General features: G+C 39.2%; 1 protein-coding gene across 1 annotated transcript in view; it reads right to left on the minus strand.

Annotated features, from left to right (window-relative positions):
- Positions 1 to 23,827, minus strand: part of KIF27 (kinesin family member 27) — a 99,661-nt gene that overhangs the window by 74,792 nt on the left and 1,042 nt on the right. Inside the window, exon 2 of the mRNA XM_047699673.1 lies at positions 10,224 to 10,607. Coding sequence (XP_047555629.1) covers positions 10,224 to 10,521 — 298 coding nt within the window. The 5' untranslated portion in view covers positions 10,522 to 10,607. The remainder of the gene's footprint in view (positions 1 to 10,223; positions 10,608 to 23,827) is intronic.

Consider the following 23,827-nt stretch of genomic DNA (forward strand, 5'->3'; position numbering starts at 1 on the left):
GAAGTAGGAAAGTGAATATTAGTAAATAAGCACCATATTGAAAAAATAAGAGATTATTATTCTGCCACAGTGCCTAGCATGGTACCCTACACACACTACAAATGCTCGACAAATTATTTATTGGAAAAAAAAACCAGAATTATTAAAATCAAACAGCAGATGATTGATCAAGAATTGGAGTCCTTAAAAGCCTAGGAAATAAAAAAATGCTTAACAATTTCATCAATATACCAAGAAATGTAAGTTCAAACAACAAAGTATAATTTTTCACCTATCAGATGACCAAAAAAATATTTTGGATTTATAATATCCAATAAGTGACAAGGATACAAACAAAGGCTTTCATATATTGGTGGTAGGAATTATAGCCTTTTTGGAAGCTGATTTGTCATTATCTATCTACATTTTAAATGTGCATTCACTTTAACTCAAAAAATCCACTTCTTGGAATCTGTTTTATACAAATACTAACACATGGTACAAAGTTAAATATACAAAGATATACACTGCAACTTTTTTATGATAGTAAAAATCAGAAACAACCTAAATAAATGTCCATTAATACTGGAATGGAGGAACTATGGTCCATTCAAACTATGGAATATTATTAGTCCAAAAAATGAGATGAAATTCTATGACCTATACAGGAAGTAATGAAATATTTTATATTGTCAAATGCAAAAATAAAGTTATAGAATCACAGGTATAATAATTCATTAAACAAACAAAACAACAAGAAAAAAAAATACATGTGTATTTCTAAAATGCCTAGAAAAACATCTAGAGACAGAGACCCAAATAAAATTTCTAATGGAAGGGGAGAAATAAGAACCAACACCACAGATAGACAAACAAACATAACAGAATACTATGAAAACCTGTATGACAACAAACTGGACAACTTAGAAGGAATGGAAAATTCCTAGAAACATATAACCTACCAAAACCAAAACAGGAAGAAATAGAAAATTTGAACAGACCAATCACTAGCAATGAAATTGAATCAGTAATCCAAAAACTCACAAAAAACAAAAATGCAGGACTAAACGACTTCACAGAAGAATTCTACCAAACATTTCAAGAGTTAATACCCATTCTTCTCAGGGCACCTGGGTGGCTCAGTTGGTTAAGCATTCGGCTCTTAATTTCAGCTCAGGTCATGATCTTAGGGTATTAGGCTCCCCACTCAACAGAGTCTGCTTGTCTCCCTCTCTCCCTTGCTCTCATTCTCTCTCTAAAATGAATAAAGAAATCTTCAGAAAAAAGTTAATACCCACTCTTCTCAAACCATTCAAAAAAAAAAAAAAAATACAAGAGGAAAGAAAACTTCCAAATTCAAGCTTTAAAGCCAGTAACACCCTGATACCAAAACCAGATAAAGACACCCCCAAAAAAGAGAATTAAAGGCCAATATCTCTCATGAATATAGATGAAAAAATCCTCAACAAAAGACTAGTCAATTGAATCCAATGATAAAATTTTAAAAATCATACCACTATCAAGTGCGATTTATTCCACGATCCCAGTGTACTCTAATATTTGCAAAACAATCAATGTCATACATCATATCAATAACAGAAAGGACAGGGACACCTGAGTGGCTCTGTTGGTTAAGCAACTGCCTTCGGCTCAGCTCATAATACTAGGGTCCTGGGATCCTGCTTCTTCCTCTGCCTGCCTCTCTCCTTGCTTGTGCTTGCGTGCTCTCTTTCTCTCTGACAAATAAGCAAACAAAATCTTTTAAAAAAAAATGACAGTAAGGATAAAACCACAGGCTTATTCAATAAATGCAGAAAAAGCATTTGACAAAGTCTAACATCCATTCGTGATAAAAAAAAAAAAAACACAACAAAAAAACCTTCTGCAAAGTAGATCCAGAAGGAATATATGTCAACATAATAAAGGCCATCTATGAAAAGCCCACAGCCAACATCATAGTCAACGGTGAAAAACTGAGAGTTTTCCCCCTAGGGTCAGGAATAAAATAAGGATGTCCATTCTCACTACTTTTTTCAACATAGTACTACAAGTCCTAGCCTCAGCAATTAGACAACATAAAGAAATAAAGGGCATCCAAACTGATAAGGAAAAAGTAAAACTCTCACTATTTGCAGACAACATGATACCATATATAGAAAACCCTAAAAAGATTGTACCAAAAAATTACTAAAACTGATAAATAAATTCAGTAAAGCCTCAGGATACAAAATCAATGTTCAGAAATCTGTTGCATTCCTATGCACTAATTATGAAGTAGCAGAAAGAAAATTAAACAATCCCATTTAAAAATCCCATTTAAAATCCCACCAAAAACAATAAAACATCTAAGAATAAACTTAACCAAAGAGGGGAAAGACCTGTGCTCTGAAAATTATAAAACACAGATGAAAGAAACTGAAGATGACACAAAGAAATGGAAAGACACTCCATGCTTATGGACTGGAAGAAGTAATACTGTTAAAATACCCACGTTACGGGGCGCCTGGGTGGCTCAGTGGGTTAAAGCCTCTGCCTTCAGCTCAGGTCATGATCCCAGGGTTCTGGAATCAGGCCCCGCATCAGGCTCTCTGCTTGGCGGGGAGCCTGCTTCCCCCTCTCTCTCTGCCTGACTCTCTGCCTACTTGTGATCTCTCACTCTCCCAAATAAATAAATAAAATATTAAAAAAAAAATACCCACATTACCAAAAGCAATCTACACATTCAATGCAATCCCTGTCAAAATACCACCAGCATTTTTCACAGAACTAGAAAAAACATTTCTAAAATTCGTATGGAACCACAAAAGACCCTGAAGAGCCAAAGCAGTCTTGAAAAAGAAAAACAAAACTGAGGTATCACAATTCTAGTTATATTCAAGTTATATTAAAAAACTTCAGCAATCTGGGGAAAAACTGAGAGCTTTTCCTCTAAGGTCAGGAACACGGCAGGGCTGTCCACTACCACCACTACTGTTCAACATAGTACTAGAAGTCCTAGCCTCAGGAGTGAGACAACAAAAAGAATTAAAGGCATCCGAATCGGCAAAGAAATCAAACTCCCACTCTTTGCAAATGATATGACGTTTTACATGGAAAACCGAAAAGACTCCACCCAAAACTGCCAGAACTCATACAGAAATTCAGTGAAGTGTCAGGATATAAAATCAATGCACCGAAATCAGTTGCATTTCTATACACCAATAACAAGACAGAAGAGAAATTTACAGTTGGACCCAAAACCGTAAGATACCTAGGAATAAACCTAACCAAAGAGGCAAAGAATCTGTACTCAGAAAACTAGAGAGTACTCACGAAAGAAATTGAGGAAGACACAAAGAAATGGAAAAAGTTTCATGCTTATGGATTGGAAGAACAAATATTGTGAAAATGTCTATGCTACCTAAAGCAACCTACACATTTAACACAATCCCTGATTAAAATACCATCAACTTTTTTCACAGAACTAGAACAAATAATCCTAAAATTTATATGGAACCAGAAAAGACCTCGAATAGCCACAGGAATGTTGCAAAAGAAAACCAAAGCTGGTGGCATCACAGTTTCGGACTTCAAGCTCTATTACAAAGCTGTCACCATCAAGACAGTGTGGTACTGGCACAAAAACAGACACATAGATCAATGAAACAGAATAAAGAGCCCAGGAATGGACCCTCAACTCTATGGTCAAGTAATCTTTGACAAAGCAGGAAAGAATATCTGATGGAAAAAAGAGTTTATTCGGGGCACCTGGGTGGCTCAGTGGGTTAAGCCTCTGCCTTCCACTCAGGTCATGATCTCAGGTTCCTGGGATCAAGGCCCACATCAGGCTCTCTGCTTAGCAGAGAGCCTGTTTCTCCCCCTCTCTCTGCCTGCCTCTCTGCCTACTTGTGATCTCTGTCTGTCAAATAAATAAAATCTTAAAAACAAAACAAAACAGTGTCTTCAACAAACGCTGTTGGGAAAACTGGATAATCACATGCAGAAGAACAAAACTGGATAACTTCCTTACACCATAAAGAAAAATGACTCAAAATGATGAAAGACCTGAATGTGAGAGAGGAATCCATCAAAATCCTAGAGGAGAACACAGGCATCAACCTCTTCGACCTTAGTCGAAGCAACTTCTTACTAGACATATTTCCAAAGGCAAGGGAAACAAAGGCAAAAATGAATTATTGGGACTTCATCAAGATCAAAAGGTTTTGGGGGCAGGAAAGAAAGATAAAAAGTTTTTGCACAGCAAAGGAAACAGTCAACAAAACCAAAAAAACAACTGACAGAATGGGAAAAGATATTTGCAAATGACATATCAGATAAAGGGCTAGTATCCAAAATCTATAAAGAACTTAACAGGGCTCCTGGGTGGCTCAGTTGGTTAAGCGACTGCCTTCGGCTCAGGTCATGATCCTGGAGTCCTGGGATTGAGTCCCACATCGGGCTCTTGGCTCAGCAGGGAGTCTGCTTCTCCAGCTGACCTCTCTCCTCTCATGCTTCCTCTTATTCTCTCTCTCTCTCAAATAAATAAAACCTTATAAAAAAGAAAAGAACTTACCAAATGCAATACCCAAAGAACAAATAATCCAATCAAAAAATAGGCAGAAGACATGAACAGACATTTCTCCGAAGAAGGTATCCAGGTGGCCAATAGACCCATGAAAAGATGCTCAACATCACTCGGCATCAGGGAAATACAAATCAAAGCCACAATGAGATGATACCCCCTCACACTAATGGCTAAAATTAACAAGTCAGGAAAGGACAGATGCTGGCTAGGATGCGGAGAAAGGGGAACACTCCTACACTGTTGGTGGGAATGCAAGCTGGTGCAGCCACTCTGGAAAACAGTATGGCGGTTCCTCCAAAGTTGAAAATAGAGCTAACCTACGACCCAGCAATCGCACTACTGGGAATTTACCCCAAAGATACAAATATAGTGATCTGAAGGCTCATCTGCACCCCAATATTTATAGCAGCAATGTCCACAATAGCCAAACTTTGGGAAAACCCCAGATGTCCATCAACAGATGGATGGATCAAGAAGATGTGGTATATAGGGCACCTGGGTGGCTCAGTGGGTTAAGCCACTGCCTTCGGCTCAGGTCATGATCTCAGGGTCCTGGGATCGAGTCCCGCATCGGGCTCTCTGCTCAGCAGGGAGCCTGCTTCCCTCTCTCTCTCTCTGCCTGCCTCTCCATCTACTTGTGATCTCTCTCTGTCAAATAAATAAATAAAAATCTTAAAAAAAAAAAAAAGAAGATGTGGTATATATATACAGAATGGAATATTATGCAGCCTTCAAAAAATGAAATCTTGCCATTTGCAATCATGTGGTTAGAAATAGAGGGTATTATGCTAAGCAAAATAAGTCAATCAGAGAAAGACAATTATCATATGATCTCACTGATACGTGGAATTTAAGAAAAAGGGCAGAGGATCATACAGGAAGGGAGGAAAAAACAAAACAAGATGAAACCAGAGAGGGAGACAAACCATAGGACTCTTAATTATAGGAAACAAACTGAGGGTTGCTGGAGGGGTGGGGGTGGAGGGCTGGGATGATGGGGTGATGGACATTAGGGAGGGTACATGTTGTAATGAGCACTGGGTATAAGACTGATGAATCACAGACCTGTACCCTGGAAACAAATAATACATCATATGTTAATTAACTGAATTTAAATGTAAAAAAACTGCAGTAATCAAAACAGTATGGTACTGGCATAAAAACAGACACATAGATAAATAGAACAGAACAGAAAACCCAGAAATAAACCCATAATTATGCGGCCAATTAATCTTAGACAAAGGAAGAATGATTATACAATGTGAAAAAGACAATCTCTTCAACAAATGGCGTTGGGAAAATCGGACAACTGCATGCAAAAGAATGAAACTGGAACACCCTCTTCTACGATACATAAAAATAAATTAAAAATGGATTGAAGACCTAAATGTGAGACCTGAAATCATAAAAATCCTTGAAAAGAGCACAGGCAGTAATCACTCTGACATCAGCTGTAGCAACATTTTTTAGATATGTCTCCTGAGGCTAGGGAAACAAAAACCAAAGTAATAAAAAGCTTCTGCACAGCTGAGGAAATAATCAACAAAACTAAAAGGCAGCCTACTGAATGGGAAAAAATATTTGCAAATAACACCAATAAAGGGTTAGTATCCAAAATATATAAAGAACTGATACAACTCAACACCCAAAGACAAATAATCCAATCCAAAAATGGGCAGAAGACATGAACAGACATTTCTCCAAAGAAGATATTCAGGTGGCCAACAGACCCAAGAAAAGATGCTCAAAGTCTTCATCATGGAAAACCAAATCAAAACTACAATGAGATACCACCTCACACCTGTCAGAATGGCTAACATCAACAACACAAGAAACAATAGGTATTGGCAAAGATATGGAGAAAAAGGACCCTTCTTGCACTATTGGTAGGAATGCATATGGGTGTAGGCACTAAGGAAAAGTATGGAGGTTCTTCAAAACTTTAAAAAAAGAACTACCCTCTGATCTAGTAATTGCACTACTGGATATTTACCCAAACTATGAGAGCACCCGAAGTGTCCATCAATAGATGAATGGATAAAGAAGACGTAGTATACACACACACACACACACACACACACACACACACACACACACGACAGAATTATTCAGCCATAAAAAAGAATGAAATCTTTCCATTTGCAAAGACACAGACAGAGCTACAGAATATTATGCTGAGCAGGATAAGTCAGTCATAGAATGGCAGATACCATATGATTTCACTCATATGCAGAATTTAAGGAACAAAACAAACAAGCAAAGGAAAAAAGAAAGAAAGAAAGAGAGACAAATGAAACGGGCTCTTAACTAAAGAGAATAAATGGATGGTTAATGGATGGAAGGTGAATGGGGTAATGGGGAAGTAGGGGATGGGTATTAAAGAGCAAACTTATTGGGGCGCCTGGGTGGCTCAGTGGTTTAAGCCTCTACCTTCAGCTCAGGTCATGGTCTCGGGGTCCTGGGATCAAGCCCCACATCGGGCTCTCTGCTAAGCGGGGAGCCTGCTTTCCCCTCTCTCTCTGCCTGCCTCTCTGCCTACTTGTGATCTCTGTCTGTCAAATAAATAAATAAAATCTTTTAAAAAATAAATAAATAAAAAGCAAACTTATCATGATGAAAAAATATAAAATGATTTTTTAAAAAAGAATAAAAAGCTAGAGGAAAAAAGAAAAAACTGCTTCTCGTGGTGTTCTCAAATATAAAGTATTTTAGAGCAGTTAAAATATTCTAGGATAATAGATAAACAATAACTTTTTCCCTTAAGGTATTAAAATTGTATGCATGGCCGCTTAATAAAAGCAATATAGCTATAATTAAGTCACTAAAGCTCTAAGCATTTTATAACTCTCATTAGTAAAAGAACATACTGAGTCTTAAGGATCATAAAACATTTTTCCATTAAAAAAAAAGCTATGATCCTAAAAAAAACAAAAGACAACTTATAGTAGAAAAATTGAATTTTTATTTTGAGACCCTAAAATAATCTAGTATCTTTAATATCCCAAATCCTTCATAACGCTGATTCTAAAAAATGATGGTGAGGGGTGTGGGGGATAATGGGCACTTATGGACCTTCCATTTAGTCTTTGCAATCAGAGCCTCCTCAAACCACACAGCCAGCCTCCAACTCTCCCATCCAATCCCTACATGTAATCAGAAATGTTTCTGAAAGTCACATATTCCATATTTGAAGAGCATGAAAGTAGAAAATACATTGAGAGTCATTACACATATACAGAACACTAGCAATAATGTTAGATAATAATACATATATATGTATAATACTCAAAAGTTTGTCTTTAGTAGAAAAATACCAATACAGTAAGCAACCTCAACAGAGGACCCAGCTTTCAATCCCAGCTGTCACTAGCCCTCTAACTGAGTAAGTCCTTCACTGATCACGCCATAGCTGGACCTCCACAGTTATAAACAAAGAGAAATGATTCTCAAGTTTCCTTCCAGCTCTACAGGAAATCCTAAGCAGGAGAAATTATAGCCTAAAATATTTAGTATTTAAAATAGAAATCCAGGGGCGCCTGGGTGGCTCAGTGGGTTAAGCCGCTGCCTTTGGCTCAGGTCATGATCCCAGGTCCTGGGTTCAAGCCCCACATCGGGCTTTCTGCTCAGCGGGGAGCCTGCTTCCTCCTCTCCTTCTGCCTGCCTCTCTGCCTACTTGTGATTTCTCTCTGTCAAATGAATAAATAAAAATCTTAAAAAAATAATAATAAAATAAAATAAAATAGAAATCCAGGGGCGCCTGGGTGGCTCAGTGGGTTAAGCCTCTGCCTTCGACTCAGGTCATGATCTCAGGGTCCTGGGATGGAGCCCCGCATTGGGCTCTCTGCTCGGCAGGGAGCCTGCTTCTCCCTCTCTCTGCTTACCTCTCTGCCTACTTGTGATCTCTGTCAAATAAATAAATAAAGTCTTTAAAAAAATAATAAAATAAAATAAAATAGAAATCCAGGGGTGACGGTGTGGCTCATTCAGTTAAGCATCTGCCTTTAGCTCAGGTCATGATCCCAGGGTCCTGGGATGGAGCTCCACATTGGGCACCCTGCTCAGCAGGGAGTCTGCTTCTCCCTCTGCCCCTCACCCCACCTGTGCTTCTCTCTCTCTCAAATAAATAAAATCTTTAAAAGTAAAATACAATAGAAATCTGTATTTACATGTGAGGTGATGGATGTGTTAACTAGATTGGAGGAATCCTTTGACAACATATACATTCATCAAATCATGACGATGTATACTTTAAATATCGTACCATTTTATTTACCAATTGCACCTCAATAAAGCAGAAAAAGCAAAATAAAAATTTGACTTAAAAATGGGGAAAAAAGACCCTTAAACCACATAATAAATTCTTCTTATTGCCTTGAAGTTCTGGTTGTAGGACTCTTGATATTTACACGTGGACTATGTTAAAAGATCAAAATCTGGTCATGTTAACTCATTTATTTCTACTTTACAAAGGGTGGTCAGAGGCAGGGAGTGGGGGAAATGGGTGAAGGTAGTCAAAACATAAAAACTTCCAGTTATAAGGTAAGTTCTGAGGATGTAATGTACAGCATGGTGACTGTAGTTACTAATACTGTATTGTGTACTTGAAAGCTGCTAAAAGATTAGATCTTAAAAGTTCTTGGGCACCTGGGTGGCCCAGTCAGTTAAGCGTCTGTGGACATGATCCTAGGGTCCAGGGATCAGGCCCTTGCATCAAGCTCCCTGCTTGGTGGGAACCCTGCTTCTCCCTCTGCCCTTCACCCTGCTTGTGCTCTCTCTCCCCCAAATAAATAATAAATAAACCTTTTTTAAAAGTTCTTATCGGGCGCCTGGGTGGCTCAGTGGGTTAAGCCGCTGCCTTCGGCTCAGGTCATGATCTCAGGGTCCTGGGATCGAGTCCCACATCGGGCTCTCTGCTCAGCGGGGAGCCTGCTTCCCTCTCTCTCTCTCTCTCTGCCTGCCTCTCCGTCTACTTGTGATCTCTCTCTGTCAAATAAATAAATAAAATCTTTAAAAAAAAAAAAAAAAGTTCTTATCAGGGGCGCCTGGGTGGCTCAGTGGGTTAAAGCCTCTGCCTTCGGCTCGGGTCATGATCCCAGGGTCCTGGGATCGAGCCCCACATCGGGCTCTCTGCTCCACGGGGAGCCTGCTTCCTCCTCTTTCTCTCTCTGCCTGCCTCTCTGCCTACTTGTGATCTCTGTCTGTCAAATAAATAAATAAAATCTTTAAAAAAAAAAAGGTCTTATCACAAGAAAAAATTTATAACTGTGATGTGACTGGTATTAACTAAACCTACTGTGGTAATCATTTTGTAATATCTACATATACCAAATTATATGTACACCTTGGACTAATACAAAGTTGTATGTCAACTGTATCTCAATAAAATGGAAAAAAATGGCAAAGGGCTGAACACCAAACACTGTATTAAACTTGTTTCCTTAATCAAATATAATCATAAATTGAATTGTTGAATGAAACTTCAACATTTAAAAATACATCTTTCAAAGATGATGATCTTATACTTGATTCAAAGATTATACAGGATATATACAGGATATAATATAGGATTATACATTATTTCATTCAATTAATATGCTGAGCACCTTCTATATTTCAGATAGTCATATTTTAGCTTCATTCCAGCATCTCAAACAAAAGTCAAAGAATATGAGAATCTTACCAACATGGCCTCCTCCAATGGTGTAGGTCTTCCCGGATCCAGTTTGTCCATAGGCAAAAACAGTTGCATTATAGCCCTCAATGAGAGACAACACTAGTGGCTTTATACATGTATTATAAACTTCATCTTGAGTGGAATTTTTGCCAAAAACAAAATCAAAAGTAAAGACTCTATCTCTCCCAATGATAATTTGCTGGGTGTTTGGAATAACTCTCACACAAGCTTGATGATTATGAAGAACTTCTTTGCACAGCAGAGGTCGAATTCTTACAGCAACTTTTACTGGTATTTCTTCCATAGCAGCTTAGATTTTACTAAATAACTTTCTACTTAATATTCAGTATCTATTGTGAGAATTATCCATTTTATGTAAGATCTGGACTCCTGTGTATCAAAATAAAAACAAAATTCAATTATGGACTATCCTAATAAAACTAACCATCCTCCAAAACAAAGTCAATTAAAGCACGTTTTATTCCAACATGAGGTAATTAAAACAAGTAAATATGTCTTAAAAAATATACCTATAATTCACAGATGAAATGATATGAAATGTCTGGATTTGCTGCAAAACAGTCTAAAGGGTAAGGTCCATGAGTTGGTAAATGATGAAGTATGGGACTCCATCATACCATTCTTTCTGTAGCAGTAATATGTTTCCCAGTTCACTAATCTAAATACTGAATAACTGGGGACTTAAAAAAATTAAGGCAAGAAATTATTGAGTAACTGTACACTTGCGTTGAAAGCAAACCCTTTATTAGATTTTATAGCTATATCTCTTTGCCACAAATATTAGAAATAAATCCAGGAAAATAGTTTTAAGGGTTTCTATAATATAACTTTAAATAATTTCTTTTCAAAAATAATCAAAACTAACCGAAAAATGGCTTTTCCACTCCTACTTATGTTGCACTTGTTTCTGAAAATCGCTGGTAGAATTAATACATTAAAAATTAAACTGGTGTCAGGGCGCCTGGGTGGCTCAGTCGTTGAGCGTCTGCCTTCAGTTCAGATCATGATCCCAGTGTTCTAGGACTGAGTCCCATATGGGCTCCCTGCTCAGCGAGGAGTCTGCTTCTCCCTCTCCAGCTCCCCAGTGTTTGTGTTCCCTCTCTCACTATCTCTCTCTGTCATAAATAAATAAAATCTTTAAAAAAATTAAATTGGTGAGGGGAGGAGTCAAGATGGCGGAGAAGTAGCAGGCTGAGACTACTTCGGGTAGCGGGAGATCAGCTAAATAGCTTATCTAAAGATTGCAAACACCTACAAATCCAACGGGAGATTGAAGAGAAGAAGAACAGCAATTCCAGAAACAGAAAATCAACCACTTTCTGCAAGGTAGGACTGGCGGAGAAGTGAATCCAAAGCGACGGGAAGATAGACCGCGGGGGGAGGGGCCGGCTCCCGGCGAGCGGCGGAGCAACAGAGCAAAATCAGGACTTTTAAAAGTCTGTTCCGCTGAGGGACATCGCTCCAGAGGCTTAACTGGGGTGAAGCCCAGGCGGGGTCAGCGCGGCCTCAGGTCCCGCAGGGTCGCAGAAGGATCGGGGGTGTCTCAGTGTCGCAGAGCTTACCGGTATTAGAACGGGGAAGCCGGCTGCAGAGACAGAGCCGAGGAGTGACTCTCAGCTCAGGGTTGCCTTGAACCGGTCGCAGGCTCGGTCAGCTCGGAGCGCGGCCGGAGGCCAGGGTGACGGGAGTCATTTGGCGCTGTTCTCTGAGGGCACACTGAGGAGTGGGGCCCCGGGCTCTCGGCTCCTCCGGGCCGGAGACCGGGAGGCCGCCATCTTTATTCCCGTCCTCCAGACTCTACGGAAAGCGCTCAGGGAACAAAAGCTCCCGAAAGCGAACCCGAGCGGATGACTCAGCGCGGCTCCGGGTAAGGGCGGTGCAACTCCGCCTGGGGCAGAGACGCTTGAGAATCACTACAACGGGCCCCTCCCCGAGAAGATCTACGGGAAACCCAGCCAGGACCAAGTTCACCTACCAAGGAGAACGGCGGAATTCCAGAGGAGAAGAAAGCAAAGCACGGAACTCATGGCTTTCTCCCCATGATTTTTTAGCCTTGCAGTTAATTTAATTTTTTTTTCTTTTTCAATTTTTTTTTCTTTTTCTCTTCTTCTGCTAAATTTTTTTTAACTTTTACCGTTTTCTTTTTTTAACGTTTTTTAAATAGTTTATCTAATATATATATATTTTTTCCTCTTTTTATATTTTTTCTTTATCGGCTTTCTTTTTTTTAATAGTTTTTTTTTTCTTTCTTTCTGAACCCCTTTTTATCCCCTTTCTCCCCCCTCACAATTCAGGATCTCTTCTGATTTGGCTAAAGCATGTTTTCCTGGGGTTGTTGCCACCCTTTTAGTATTTTACTTGCTCCTTCATAAACTCTTATCTGGACAAAATGACAAGGCGGAAAAATTCACAACAAAAAAAAGAACAAGAGGCAATACCAAAGGCTAGGGACCTAATCAATACAGACATTGGTAATATGTCAGATATAGAGTTCAGAATGATGATTCTCAAGGTTCTAGCCGGGCTTGAAAAAGGCATGGAAGATATTAAAGCAACCCTCTCGGGAGATATAAAAGCCCTTTCTGGAGAAATAAAAGAACTAAAATCTAACCAAGTTGAAATCAAAAAAGCTATTAATGAGGTGCAATCAAAAATGGAGGCTCTCACTGCTAGGATAAATGAGGCAGAAGAAAGAATTAGCGATATAGAAGACCAAATGACAGAGAATAAAGAAGCTGAGCAAAAGAGGGACAAACAGCTACTGGACCACGAGGGGAGAATTCGAGAGATAAGTGACACCATAAGACGAAACAACATTAGAATAATTGGGATTCCAGAAGAAGAGGAAACAGAGAGGGGAGCAGAAGGTATATTGGAGAGAATTATTGGAGAGAATTTCCCCAATATGGCAAAGGGAACAAGCATCAAAATCCAGGAGGTTCAGAGAACCCCCCTCAAAATCAATAAGAATAGGTCCACACCCTATCACCTAATAGTAAAATTGACAAGTCTTAGTGACAAAGAAAAGATCCTGAAAGCAGCCCGGGAAAAGAAGTCTGTAACGTACAATGGTAAAAATATTAGATTGGCAGCAGACTTATCCACAGAGACCTGGCAGGCCAGAAAGAGCTGGCATGATATATTCAGAGTACTAAATGAGAAAAACATGCAGCCAAGAATACTATATCCAGCTAGGCTATCATTGAAAATAGAAGGAGAGATTAAAAGCTTCCAGGACAAACAAAAACTGAAAGAATTTGCAAATACCAAACCAGCTCTACAGGAAATATTGAAAGGGGTCCTCTAAGCAAAGAGAGACCCTCAAAGTAGTAGATCAGAAAGAAACAGAGACAATATACAATAACAGTCACCTTACAGGCAATACAATGGCACTAAATTCATATCTCTCAATACTTACCCTGAATGTTAATGGGCTAAATGCCCCAATCAAAAGACACAGGGTATCAGAATGGATAAAAAAAACAAAAACCATCTATATGTTGCCTACAAGAAACTCATCTTACACCCGAAGACACCTCCAGGTTTAAAGTGAGGGGGTGGAAAAGAATTTACCATGCTAATGGACATCAGAAGAAAGCAGGAGTGGCAATCCTTATAGCAGATCAATTAGATTTTAAGCCAAATATTATAATAAGAGATGAGGAAGGACACTATATCATACTCAAAGGAACTGTCCAACAAGAAGATCTAACAATTTTAAATATCTATGCCCCTAACGTGGGAGCAGCCAACTATATAAACCAATTAATAACAAAATCAAAGAAACACATCGACAAGAATACAATAATAGTAGGGGATTTTAACACTCCCCTCACTGAAATGGACAGATCATCCAAGCAAAAGATCAACAAGGAAATCAAGGCCTTAAATGACACACTGGACCAGATGGACATCACAGATATATTCAGAACATTTCATCCCAAAGCAACAGAATACACATTCTTCTCTAGTGCACATGGAACATTCTCCAGAATAGATCACATTCTTGGTCCTAAATCAAGTCTCAACCGGTATCAAAAGATTGGGATCATTCCCTGCATATTTTCAGACCACAATGCTCTAAAGCTAGAACTCAATAACAAGAGGAAATTTGGAAAGAACCCAAATACATGGAGACTAAACAGCATCCTTCTAAAGAATGAATGGGTCAACCAGGAAATCAAAGAAGAATTGAAAAAATTTATGGAAACAAATGATAATGAAAACACAACAGTTCAGAATCTGTGGGACACAACAAAGGCAGTCCTGAGAGGAAAATATATAGCGGTACAAGCCTTTCTCAAGAAACAAGAAAGGTCTCAGGTACACAACCTAACCCTACACCTAAAGGAGCTGGAGAAAGAACAAGAAAGAAACCCTAAACCCAGCAGGAGAAGAGAAATCATAAAGATCAGAGCAGAAATCAATGAAATAGAAACCAAAAAAACAATAGAACAAATCAACGAAACTAGGAGCTGGCTCTTAGAAAGAATTAATAAGATTGATAAACCCCTGGCCAGACTTATCAAAAAGAAAAGAGAGAGGACCCAAATAAATAAAATCATGAATGAAAGAGGAGAGATCACAACGAACACCAAAGAAATACAGACAATTATAAGAACATACTATGAGCAACTCTATGCCAACAAATTTGACAATCTGGAAGAAATGGATGCATTCCTAGAGAGATATAAACTACCACAACTGAACCAGGAAGAAATAGAAAGCCTCAACAGACCCATAAGCAGTAAGGAGATTGAAACAGTCATCAAAAATCTCCAAACAAACAAAAGCCCAGGGCCAGATGGCTTCCTGGGGGAATTCTACCAAACATTTAAAGAAGAACTAATTCCTATTCTCCTGAAACTGTTCCAAAAAATAGAAATGGAAGGAAAACTTCCAAACTCATTTTATGAGGCCAGCATCACCTTGATCCCAAAACCAGACAAGGATCCCAACAAAAAAGAGAACTACAGACCAATATCCTTGATGAACACAGATGCAAAAATTCTCGCCAAAATACTAGCCAATAGGATTCAACAGTACGTTAAAAGGATTATTCACCACGACCAAGTGGGATTTATTCCAGGGCTGCAAGGCTGGTTCAACATCCGCAAATCAATCAATGTGATACAACACATTAATAAAAGAAAGAACAAGAACCATATGGTACTCTCCATAGATGCTGAAAAAGCATTTGACAAAGGACAGCATCCCTTCCTGATCAAAACTCTTCAAAGTGTAGGGATAGACGGCACATACCTCAATATTATCAAAGCCATCTATGAAAAACCCACCGCAAATATCATTCTCAATGGAGAAAAACTGAAAGCTTTTCCGCTAAGGTCAGGAACACGGCAGGGATGTCCGTTATCACCACTGCTATTCAACATAGTACTAGAAGTCCTAGCCTCAGCAATCAGACAACAAAAGGAAATTAAAGGCATCCAAATCGGCAAAGAAGAAGTCAAACTATCACTCTTCGCAGATGATATGATACTCTATGTGGAAAACCCAAAAGACTCCACTCCAAAACTGCTAGAACTTGTACAGGAATTCAGTAAAGTGTCAGGATATAAAATCAATGCACAGAAATCAGTTGCATTTCTCTACACCAACAACAAGACAGAAGAAAGAGAAATTAAGGAGTCCATCCCATTTACAATTGCACCCAAAACTATAAGATACCTAGGAATAAACCTAACTAAAGAGACTAAGAATCTATACTCAGAAAACTATAAAGTACTCATGAAAGAAATTGAGGAAGACACAAAGAAATGGAAAAATGTTCCATGCTTCTGGATTGGAAGAATAAATATTGTGAAAATGTCTATGCTACCTAAAGCAATCTACACATTTAATGCAATTCCTATCAAAGTACCATCCATTTTTTTCAAAGAAATGGAACAAATAATCCTAAAATTTATATGGAACCAGAAAAGACCTCGAATAGCCAAAGGAATATTGAAAAAGAAAGCCAAAGTTGGTGGCATCACAATTCCGGACTTCAAGCTCTATTACAAAGCTGTCATCATCAAGACAGCATGGTACTGGCACAAAAACAGACACATAGATCAATGGAACAGAATAGAGAGCCCAGAAATGGACCCTCAACCCTATGGTCAACTCATCTTCGACAAAGCAGGAAAGAATATCCAATGGAACAAAGACAGCCTCTTCAATAAATGGTGTTGGGTGGGGCGCCTGGGTGGCTCAGTGGGTTAAGCCGCTGCCTTCGGCTCGGGTCATGATCTCAGGGTCCTGGGATCGAGCCCCGCATCGGGCTCTCTGCTCGGCAGGGAGCCTGCTTCCTCCTCTCTCTCTGCCTGCCTCTCTGCCCACTTTGCGATCTCTATCTGCCAAATAAAAAAAAAAAAAAATCTTAAAAAAAAAAAATAAATAAATGGTGTTGGGAAAATTGGACAGCCACATGCAGAAAAATGAAATTGGATCATTTCCTTACACCACACACGAAAATAGACTCAAAATGGATGAAGGATCTCAATGTGAGAAAGGAATCCATCAAAATCCTGGAGGAGAACACAGGCAGCAACCTTTTCGACGTCAGCCGCAGCAACATCTTCCTAGGAACATCACCAAAGGCAAGGGAAGCAAGGGCAAAAATGAACTTTTGGGATTTTATCAAGATCAAAAGCTTTTGCACAGCAAAGGAAACAGTTAACAAAACCAAAAGACAACTGACAGAATGGGAGAAGATATTTGCAAATGACATATCAGATAAAGGGCTAGTGTCCAAAATCTATAAAGAACTTAGCAAACTCAACACCCAAAGAACAAATAATCCAATCAAGAAATGGGCAGAGGACATGAACAGACATTTCTGCAAAGAAGACATCCAGATGGCCAACAGACACATGAAAAAGTGCTCCATATCACTCGGCATCAGGGAAATACAAATCAAAACCACCATGAGATATCACCTCACACCAGTCAGAATGGCTAAAATTAACAAGTCAGGAAATGACAGATGCTGGCGAGGATGCGGAGAAAGGGGAACCCTCCTACACTGTTGGTGGGAATGCAAGCTGGTGCAACTACTCTGGAAAACAGCATGGAGGTTCCTCAAAATGTTGAAAATAGAACTACCCTATGACCCTGCAATTGCACTGCTGGGTATTTACCCTAAAGATACAAACATAGTGATCCGAAGGGGCACGTGCACCCGAATGTTTATAGCAGCCATGTCTACAATAGCCAAACTATGGAAAGAACCTAGATGTCCATCTACAGACGAATGGATAAAGAAGATGTGGTATATATACACAATGGAATACTATGCAGCCATCAAAAGAAATGAAATCTTGCCATTTGCGATGACGTGGATGGAACTAGAGGGTATCATGCTTAGCGAAATAAGTCAATCGGAGAAAGACAACTATCATATGATCTCCCTGATATGAGGGAGAGGAGATGCAACATGGGGGGTCGAGGGGGTAGGAGAAGAGTAAATGAAACAAGATGGGATTGGGAGGGAGACAAACCATAAGTGACTCTTAATCTCACAAAACAAACTGAGGGTTGATGGGGGGAGGGGGTTGGGAGAGGGGGTGGGGTTATGGATATTGGGGAGGGTATGTGCTATGGTGAGTGTTGTGAAGTGTGTAAACCTGGCGATTCGCAGACCTGTACCCCTGGGGATAAAAATATATGTTTATAAAGCTGTATAAAAAAAAAAAAAAGAAAGAAAGGATGAATCCCCAAGTTTTGTAGCAACATGGACGGGACTGGAAGAGATTATGCTGAGTGAAATAAGTCAAGCAGAGAGAGTCAATTATCATATGGTTTCACTTATTTGTGGAGCATAACAAATAGCATGGAGGACAAGGGGAGATGGAGAGGAGAAGGGAGTTGAGGGAAATTGGAAGGGGAGGTGAACCATGAGAGACTACGGACTCTGAAAAACGATCTGAGAATTTTGAAGGGGTGGGGGGTGGGAGGTTGGGGGCACCAGGTGGTGGGTATTGTAGAGGGCACGGATTGCATGGAGCACTGGGTGTGGTGCAAAAATAATGAATACTGTTATGCTGAAAAAAATTAAAAAATTAAAAAAAAATTAAATTGGTGTCTATACTTACAACGAACCTGAAAAATAAATTAAGAAAACAATTCCATTATAGTAGCATCAGAAAGGATAAAATACTTAGAAAGAAATTAAATAAAAGACATATAAAACATACTCTGAAGACTATAAAATATTGTTAAAGAAAGTAAAGATCTAAATACATGGAGAAACAGCTCCTGTTTGTGGGTTGAAAGACTTAACACTGTTAAGATTACAATATTCCATGGGGCACCCGGGTGGCCCAGTGGGTTGAGCCTCTGCCTTTGGCTCAGGTCATGATCTCAGGGTCCTGGGATGGAGCCCCGCATTAGGCTCTCTGATCAGTGGGGAGTCTGTTTCCCTCTCTCTCTGCCTGTCTCTCTGCCTACTCGTGATCTCTGTCTGTCAAATAAATAAAATCTTTTTAAAAAATCATTAAAAAAATCACAATATTGCCCAAATTTATTTACAGATTCAGTGCAACCCCTATCAAAATCCCAGCTGAATTCTTTGCAGAAATTGACAAGCTGATCCTAAAATTCTTTTTTTTTTTTTTTAAAGATTTTATTTATTTATTTGTCAGAGAGAGAGAGGGAGAGAGAGCTAGCACAGGCAGACAGAATGGCAGGCAGAGGCAGAGGGAGAAGCAGGCTCCTGCTGAGCAAGGAGCCCGATGCGGGACTCGATCCCAGGACGCTGGAATCATGACCTGAGCCGAAGGCAGCTGCTTAACCAACTGAGCCACCCAGGCGTCCCGTAAAATTCTTTTTTTTTAAAGATTTTATTTATTGATTGATCCTAAAATTCGTACGGAAATTCCAGGGACACAGAATAGCTAAAATAATGTTGAAAAAGAACAAAGTCAGAGGACACACTTCCCCAATTCTAAAACTAAACAACAGAAATCAAGACAGTGTGGTACTGGTATAAGACAAACTTAAAGATCAGTGGAAAAGAACTGAGAATCCAGAAATAAATACTCATACTTTTTAAAAGATTTTATTTATTTGTCAGAGACAGAGAGAGAAGGAGAGATTACAAGCAGGGGGGAGTGGCAGGCAGAGGGAGAAGCAGGCTCCCTATCAAGCAAGAAGCCCAATGCAGGACTGTGACCTGAGCCGAAAACAGATGCTTAAACAACTGAGCCACCCAGGTGTCCCAATAAATCCTCATATTTATGGGCAAATGATTCTTGACAAGAATGCCAAGACAATTCAACGGGGAAAGAACAGACTTTTCAACAAATGTTGACACAAGTGGATATCCACATGCATAAGAATGAAACTGGACTCCTGCTTCACATCATATACAAAAGTTGATTCAAAATCGTTCACCTAACCATAAGAGCTAACCATAAGAGCTAAAACTCATAATATTCTTAGATGAAAATATAGGGGTAACTCTTGATAATCTTGGGTTTGGCAATGGTTTCTCAGGTAAAACTCCAAAAGCAAAAGCAATAAGCTTTACAAGTATGAACAGATGAAATGGATTTAATCAAATTTAAAAGTTTTGTTCCTCAAAGATATGAAAAATGGCTAATAAGCACATGCAAAGATACTCAACATCATCAGCCAGCAGGGAAATACAATCAAACCTACAATGAGGTATCACTTCCCACCTGTCGGAATGGCTAGAATCAAAAAGGTAAGAAATAGCAAAGACGACATCCAGATGGCCAAGAGACATATGAAAAAGTGCTCCACATCACTCGGCATCAGGGAAATACAAATCAAAACCACAGTGAGATACCACCTCAAACCAGTCAAAATGGCTAAAATTAACAAGTCAGGAAATGACAGATGCTGGTGAGGATATGAAGAAAGGGGAACCCTCCTACACTGTTGGTGGGAATGAAAGCTGGTGCAACCACTCTGGAAAACAGCATGGAGATTCCTCAAAAAGTTGAAAATAGAGCTACCTTATGACCCAGCAATTGCACTACTGGGTATTTACCCTAAAGATACAAACATAGTGATCCTAAGGGGCACATGCACCCAAATGTTTATAGCAGCAATGTGCACAATAGCCAAACTATGGAAAGAACCTAGATGTCCATCAACAGATGAATGGATAAAGAAGATGTGGTATATATATACAATGGAATACTATGCAGCCATCAAAAGAAAGGAAATCTTGTCATTTGCAATGATGTGGATGGAACAAGAGGGTATTATGCTTAGCAAAATAAGTCAATTCAGGAGAAAGACAACTATCATATGATCTCCCTGATAAGAGGAAATGGAGTTGCAATGTAGGGGATTTGGGGGGTAGGAAAAGAATAAATGAAACAAGATGGGATCGGGAGGGAGACAAACCATAAGAGACTCTCAATCTCACAAAACAAACTGAGGGTTGCCAAGCGGAGGGGGGTACAGAGAGGATGGTGGGGCTATGGACATTGGGAGGGTATGTGCTATGGTGAGTGCTGTGAAGTGTGTAAACTTGGCGATTCACAGACCTGTACCCCTGTGGCTAATAATACATTATAAGTTTATAAAAATTTTTTTAATTATTAAAAAAAAAAGACAAGAAATAACAAGTGTTAGCAAGAATGTGGAGAAAAAGGAACCCTCAACCATGATCGGTGGGAATGTGAACTAGTGCAGCCACTCTGGAAAACAGTATGGAGCTTCCTCAAAACATTAAAAATAGAACTAACCTATGATCCTCTAATTGTACTTCTGGGTATTTTACCAACGAATACAAAAACACTAATTCAAAAAGATGTATGTACCATTATGTTTACTATCATTATTTACAAGAGCCTAGATATGGAGGCAACCCAAGCATCCATGAATAAGTGAATGGATAAAGAAGATGTGGTGTATATATATGCAATGGAATATTACTCAGCCATAAAAGTGAACGAAATCTTGCCATTTGCAAAATATGGAGGGACCTAGAGGGTCTTATGGTAAGTGAAACAAGTCAGATAGAGAAAGACAAATACCATATAACTTTTTCCTTTCTGTTTAATGTTTATTTATTTATGTATTTATTTTTAAGTAATCTCTGCACCCAATGTGGGGCTCAAATCTCACGTATGAGACTAAGGATTATATACTCAATGGACTGAGCCAGCCAGGTGTGCCCCATATAACTTCCCTTATATGTGGAATCTACAAAACAAAACAAACTAATAAAAAGCAGAATCAGACCCATAAATACAGAGAACAAACTGATGGTGGCCAGACGGTAGCAGGTTGGAGAGATGGGCAAAATGGGTGAAGAGGAGTGGGAGTACAGCCTTCCAGTTATGAAATGAATGAGTCAAGGGATAAAAATTATAGCATAGGGTCAATGGTACTGTAATAGCACTGAATGGTGACAGATGATAGCTGCACTTGTGGTGAGCATAGCACACCACATACACTTGTCTGTACACCAGAAACTAACATAACAGTGTTATGTCAAATGCACTTCAATTTTTAAAAAGATGGATATTAAAGTATCAAAAATTTTTTAAACAGACAGATCAAAACACATGTTGGTGAGGGGTACCTGGGTGGCTCAGCTGCTTGGGCATCTGCCTTCAGCTTAGGTCATGATCCTGGAGTCCCAGGATCCAGCCCCTCATAGGCCTCCCTGTTCAGCAGGGAGCCTGCTTCTCCCTCTCCCTCTGTTCCTCCCTCATGCTTGTGCTCTCCCTCTCCCACACGCTTTCAAATAAATAAATAAATAATTTTTTAAAAGATTTTATTTATCTGACAGAGAGAGAGAGCACAAACAGAGGAACTGGCAGGCAGAGGGAGAGGAAGAAGCAGGCTCCTGTTGAGCAGAGAGCCTAATGTGGGATTTGATCCCAGGACCCTGGAACCATGACCTGAGCTGAAGGCAGAGACTTAACACTCTGAGCCACCCAGGCACCCCAAAAAATAAATTTTTTTTTTAAATGACAAAAACAAGTGTCAGTGAAAACATAGAGAATATGGAAGGAACCTTCACATACTCCAGAGGGAAACATAAAATGATGCACTCAACTTTGGAAAAGAGTCTGGCAGTTCCTCAGAAAGTTAAAACATAATTGTCATCTGACCCAGCAACGCCACTCCTTAGGTATATAACCAAGAGAAATACAAACATAAAGTTTTCATAAAAACTTTTACATGAATGTTCAGGTTTGGTAGGATGAAGCTTACACCATATAAAAGCTAAAGAGAGGGACACCTGGGTGGCTCAGTCGGTTAAGCATCTGCCTTCAGCTCAGGTCATATTCCTAGGTGCTGGGATGGAGTCCTGAGTTGGGCTCCCTGCTCGGGGGGACTCTGCTTCTCCCTCTGCTTCTACCACTCCTCTGCTTGTGCTCTCTCTCCCTGACAAATAAATCATAAAGTCTTAAAATTTAAAAAAAAAAAGCTAAAAAGAAAATGTAACAAATAGTCTTGATAATGTTTAAGTGTAGATAATAAAAAATAATCAGTTTCGGGTGTCGCTGGACTCCTTGAATAAGTGGAGTCTTGCACAGTCTCATTAAGTAACCTAGTAGACTAGTAGTAGTAGACTATTAACTAGTAGCAGACTATTAACCTAGTAGACTATTAATAGACTAAAATAACATCTTCAGCTCTACTTGCTATGGAAATGTTAATAAAGACATATTTAATATTCACTAGCCTTTAAAAAACTCTGCAGCAGTACTGTGCATTATAATTCTGTGAATGGATAGTCTGAAAAGGATCACAATAACAAATACATCACTCTACTAAAAGCCCACTGAGAGTTAAAAAAATGTCAGCTCCCTTGGGCTGCAAAATCCCAAAACAGAGTCAACATGCTGCATTTAATGGCCACAACAAAAAGATGTACCTACCTTGGCAGTTTTAACCATTCTAGTTAAAATCAGCTGTGAAAAAATATTCATATGTACAATATATCTTTTCTTGGATCCTAAAGGAGTCCATGATTACTTGGTACTGGAAAACTTTCCAAATAAACTACAAGGATGCTGTATGAGTTGTTTCTTCCAAATGTCTCTAAATATCTACATTTGAAGTTTTTATTATATAGATTTTTTTATTTATACCATCACATTAAAACAGAAGTCATGGTCTATGTTAAGCCAAACCTAACTATTTCCAACAAAACTGCTAATAAAAGGTGCAGTGTAATTGGGATATTTTCACTTTCTAGGCTTTCACAATGGGAAAGTTTTGCTACAAGCACAAAAGAAATTCTTTTTTTTTTTAAGATTTTATTTATTTATTTGACAGAGAGAAATCACAAGTAAGCAGAGAGGCAGGTAGAGAGAGAGGAGGAAGCAGGCTCCCTGCTGAGCAGAAAGCCCGATGTGGGGCTCGAACCCAGGACCCGGGATCATGACCTGAGCCGAAGGCAGCGGCCCAACCCACTGAGCCACCCAGGCGCCCCACAAAAGAAATTCTATCTATTTTAATAAATAAGGGCCCTAAATCTATGGCTTGCCAAAGATTAATATCCAAGAATTTAAGTATTAAAAAATTCACAGCACTTAAAGTTTAGATTCTGATCAATTGCAGTCATCAGAACCATATGTATCATGTCACCA

Source organism: Lutra lutra, chromosome 13 (genome assembly GCF_902655055.1).
Source record: "Lutra lutra chromosome 13, mLutLut1.2, whole genome shotgun sequence".
Taxonomy (NCBI): Eukaryota; Metazoa; Chordata; class Mammalia; order Carnivora; family Mustelidae; genus Lutra; species Lutra lutra.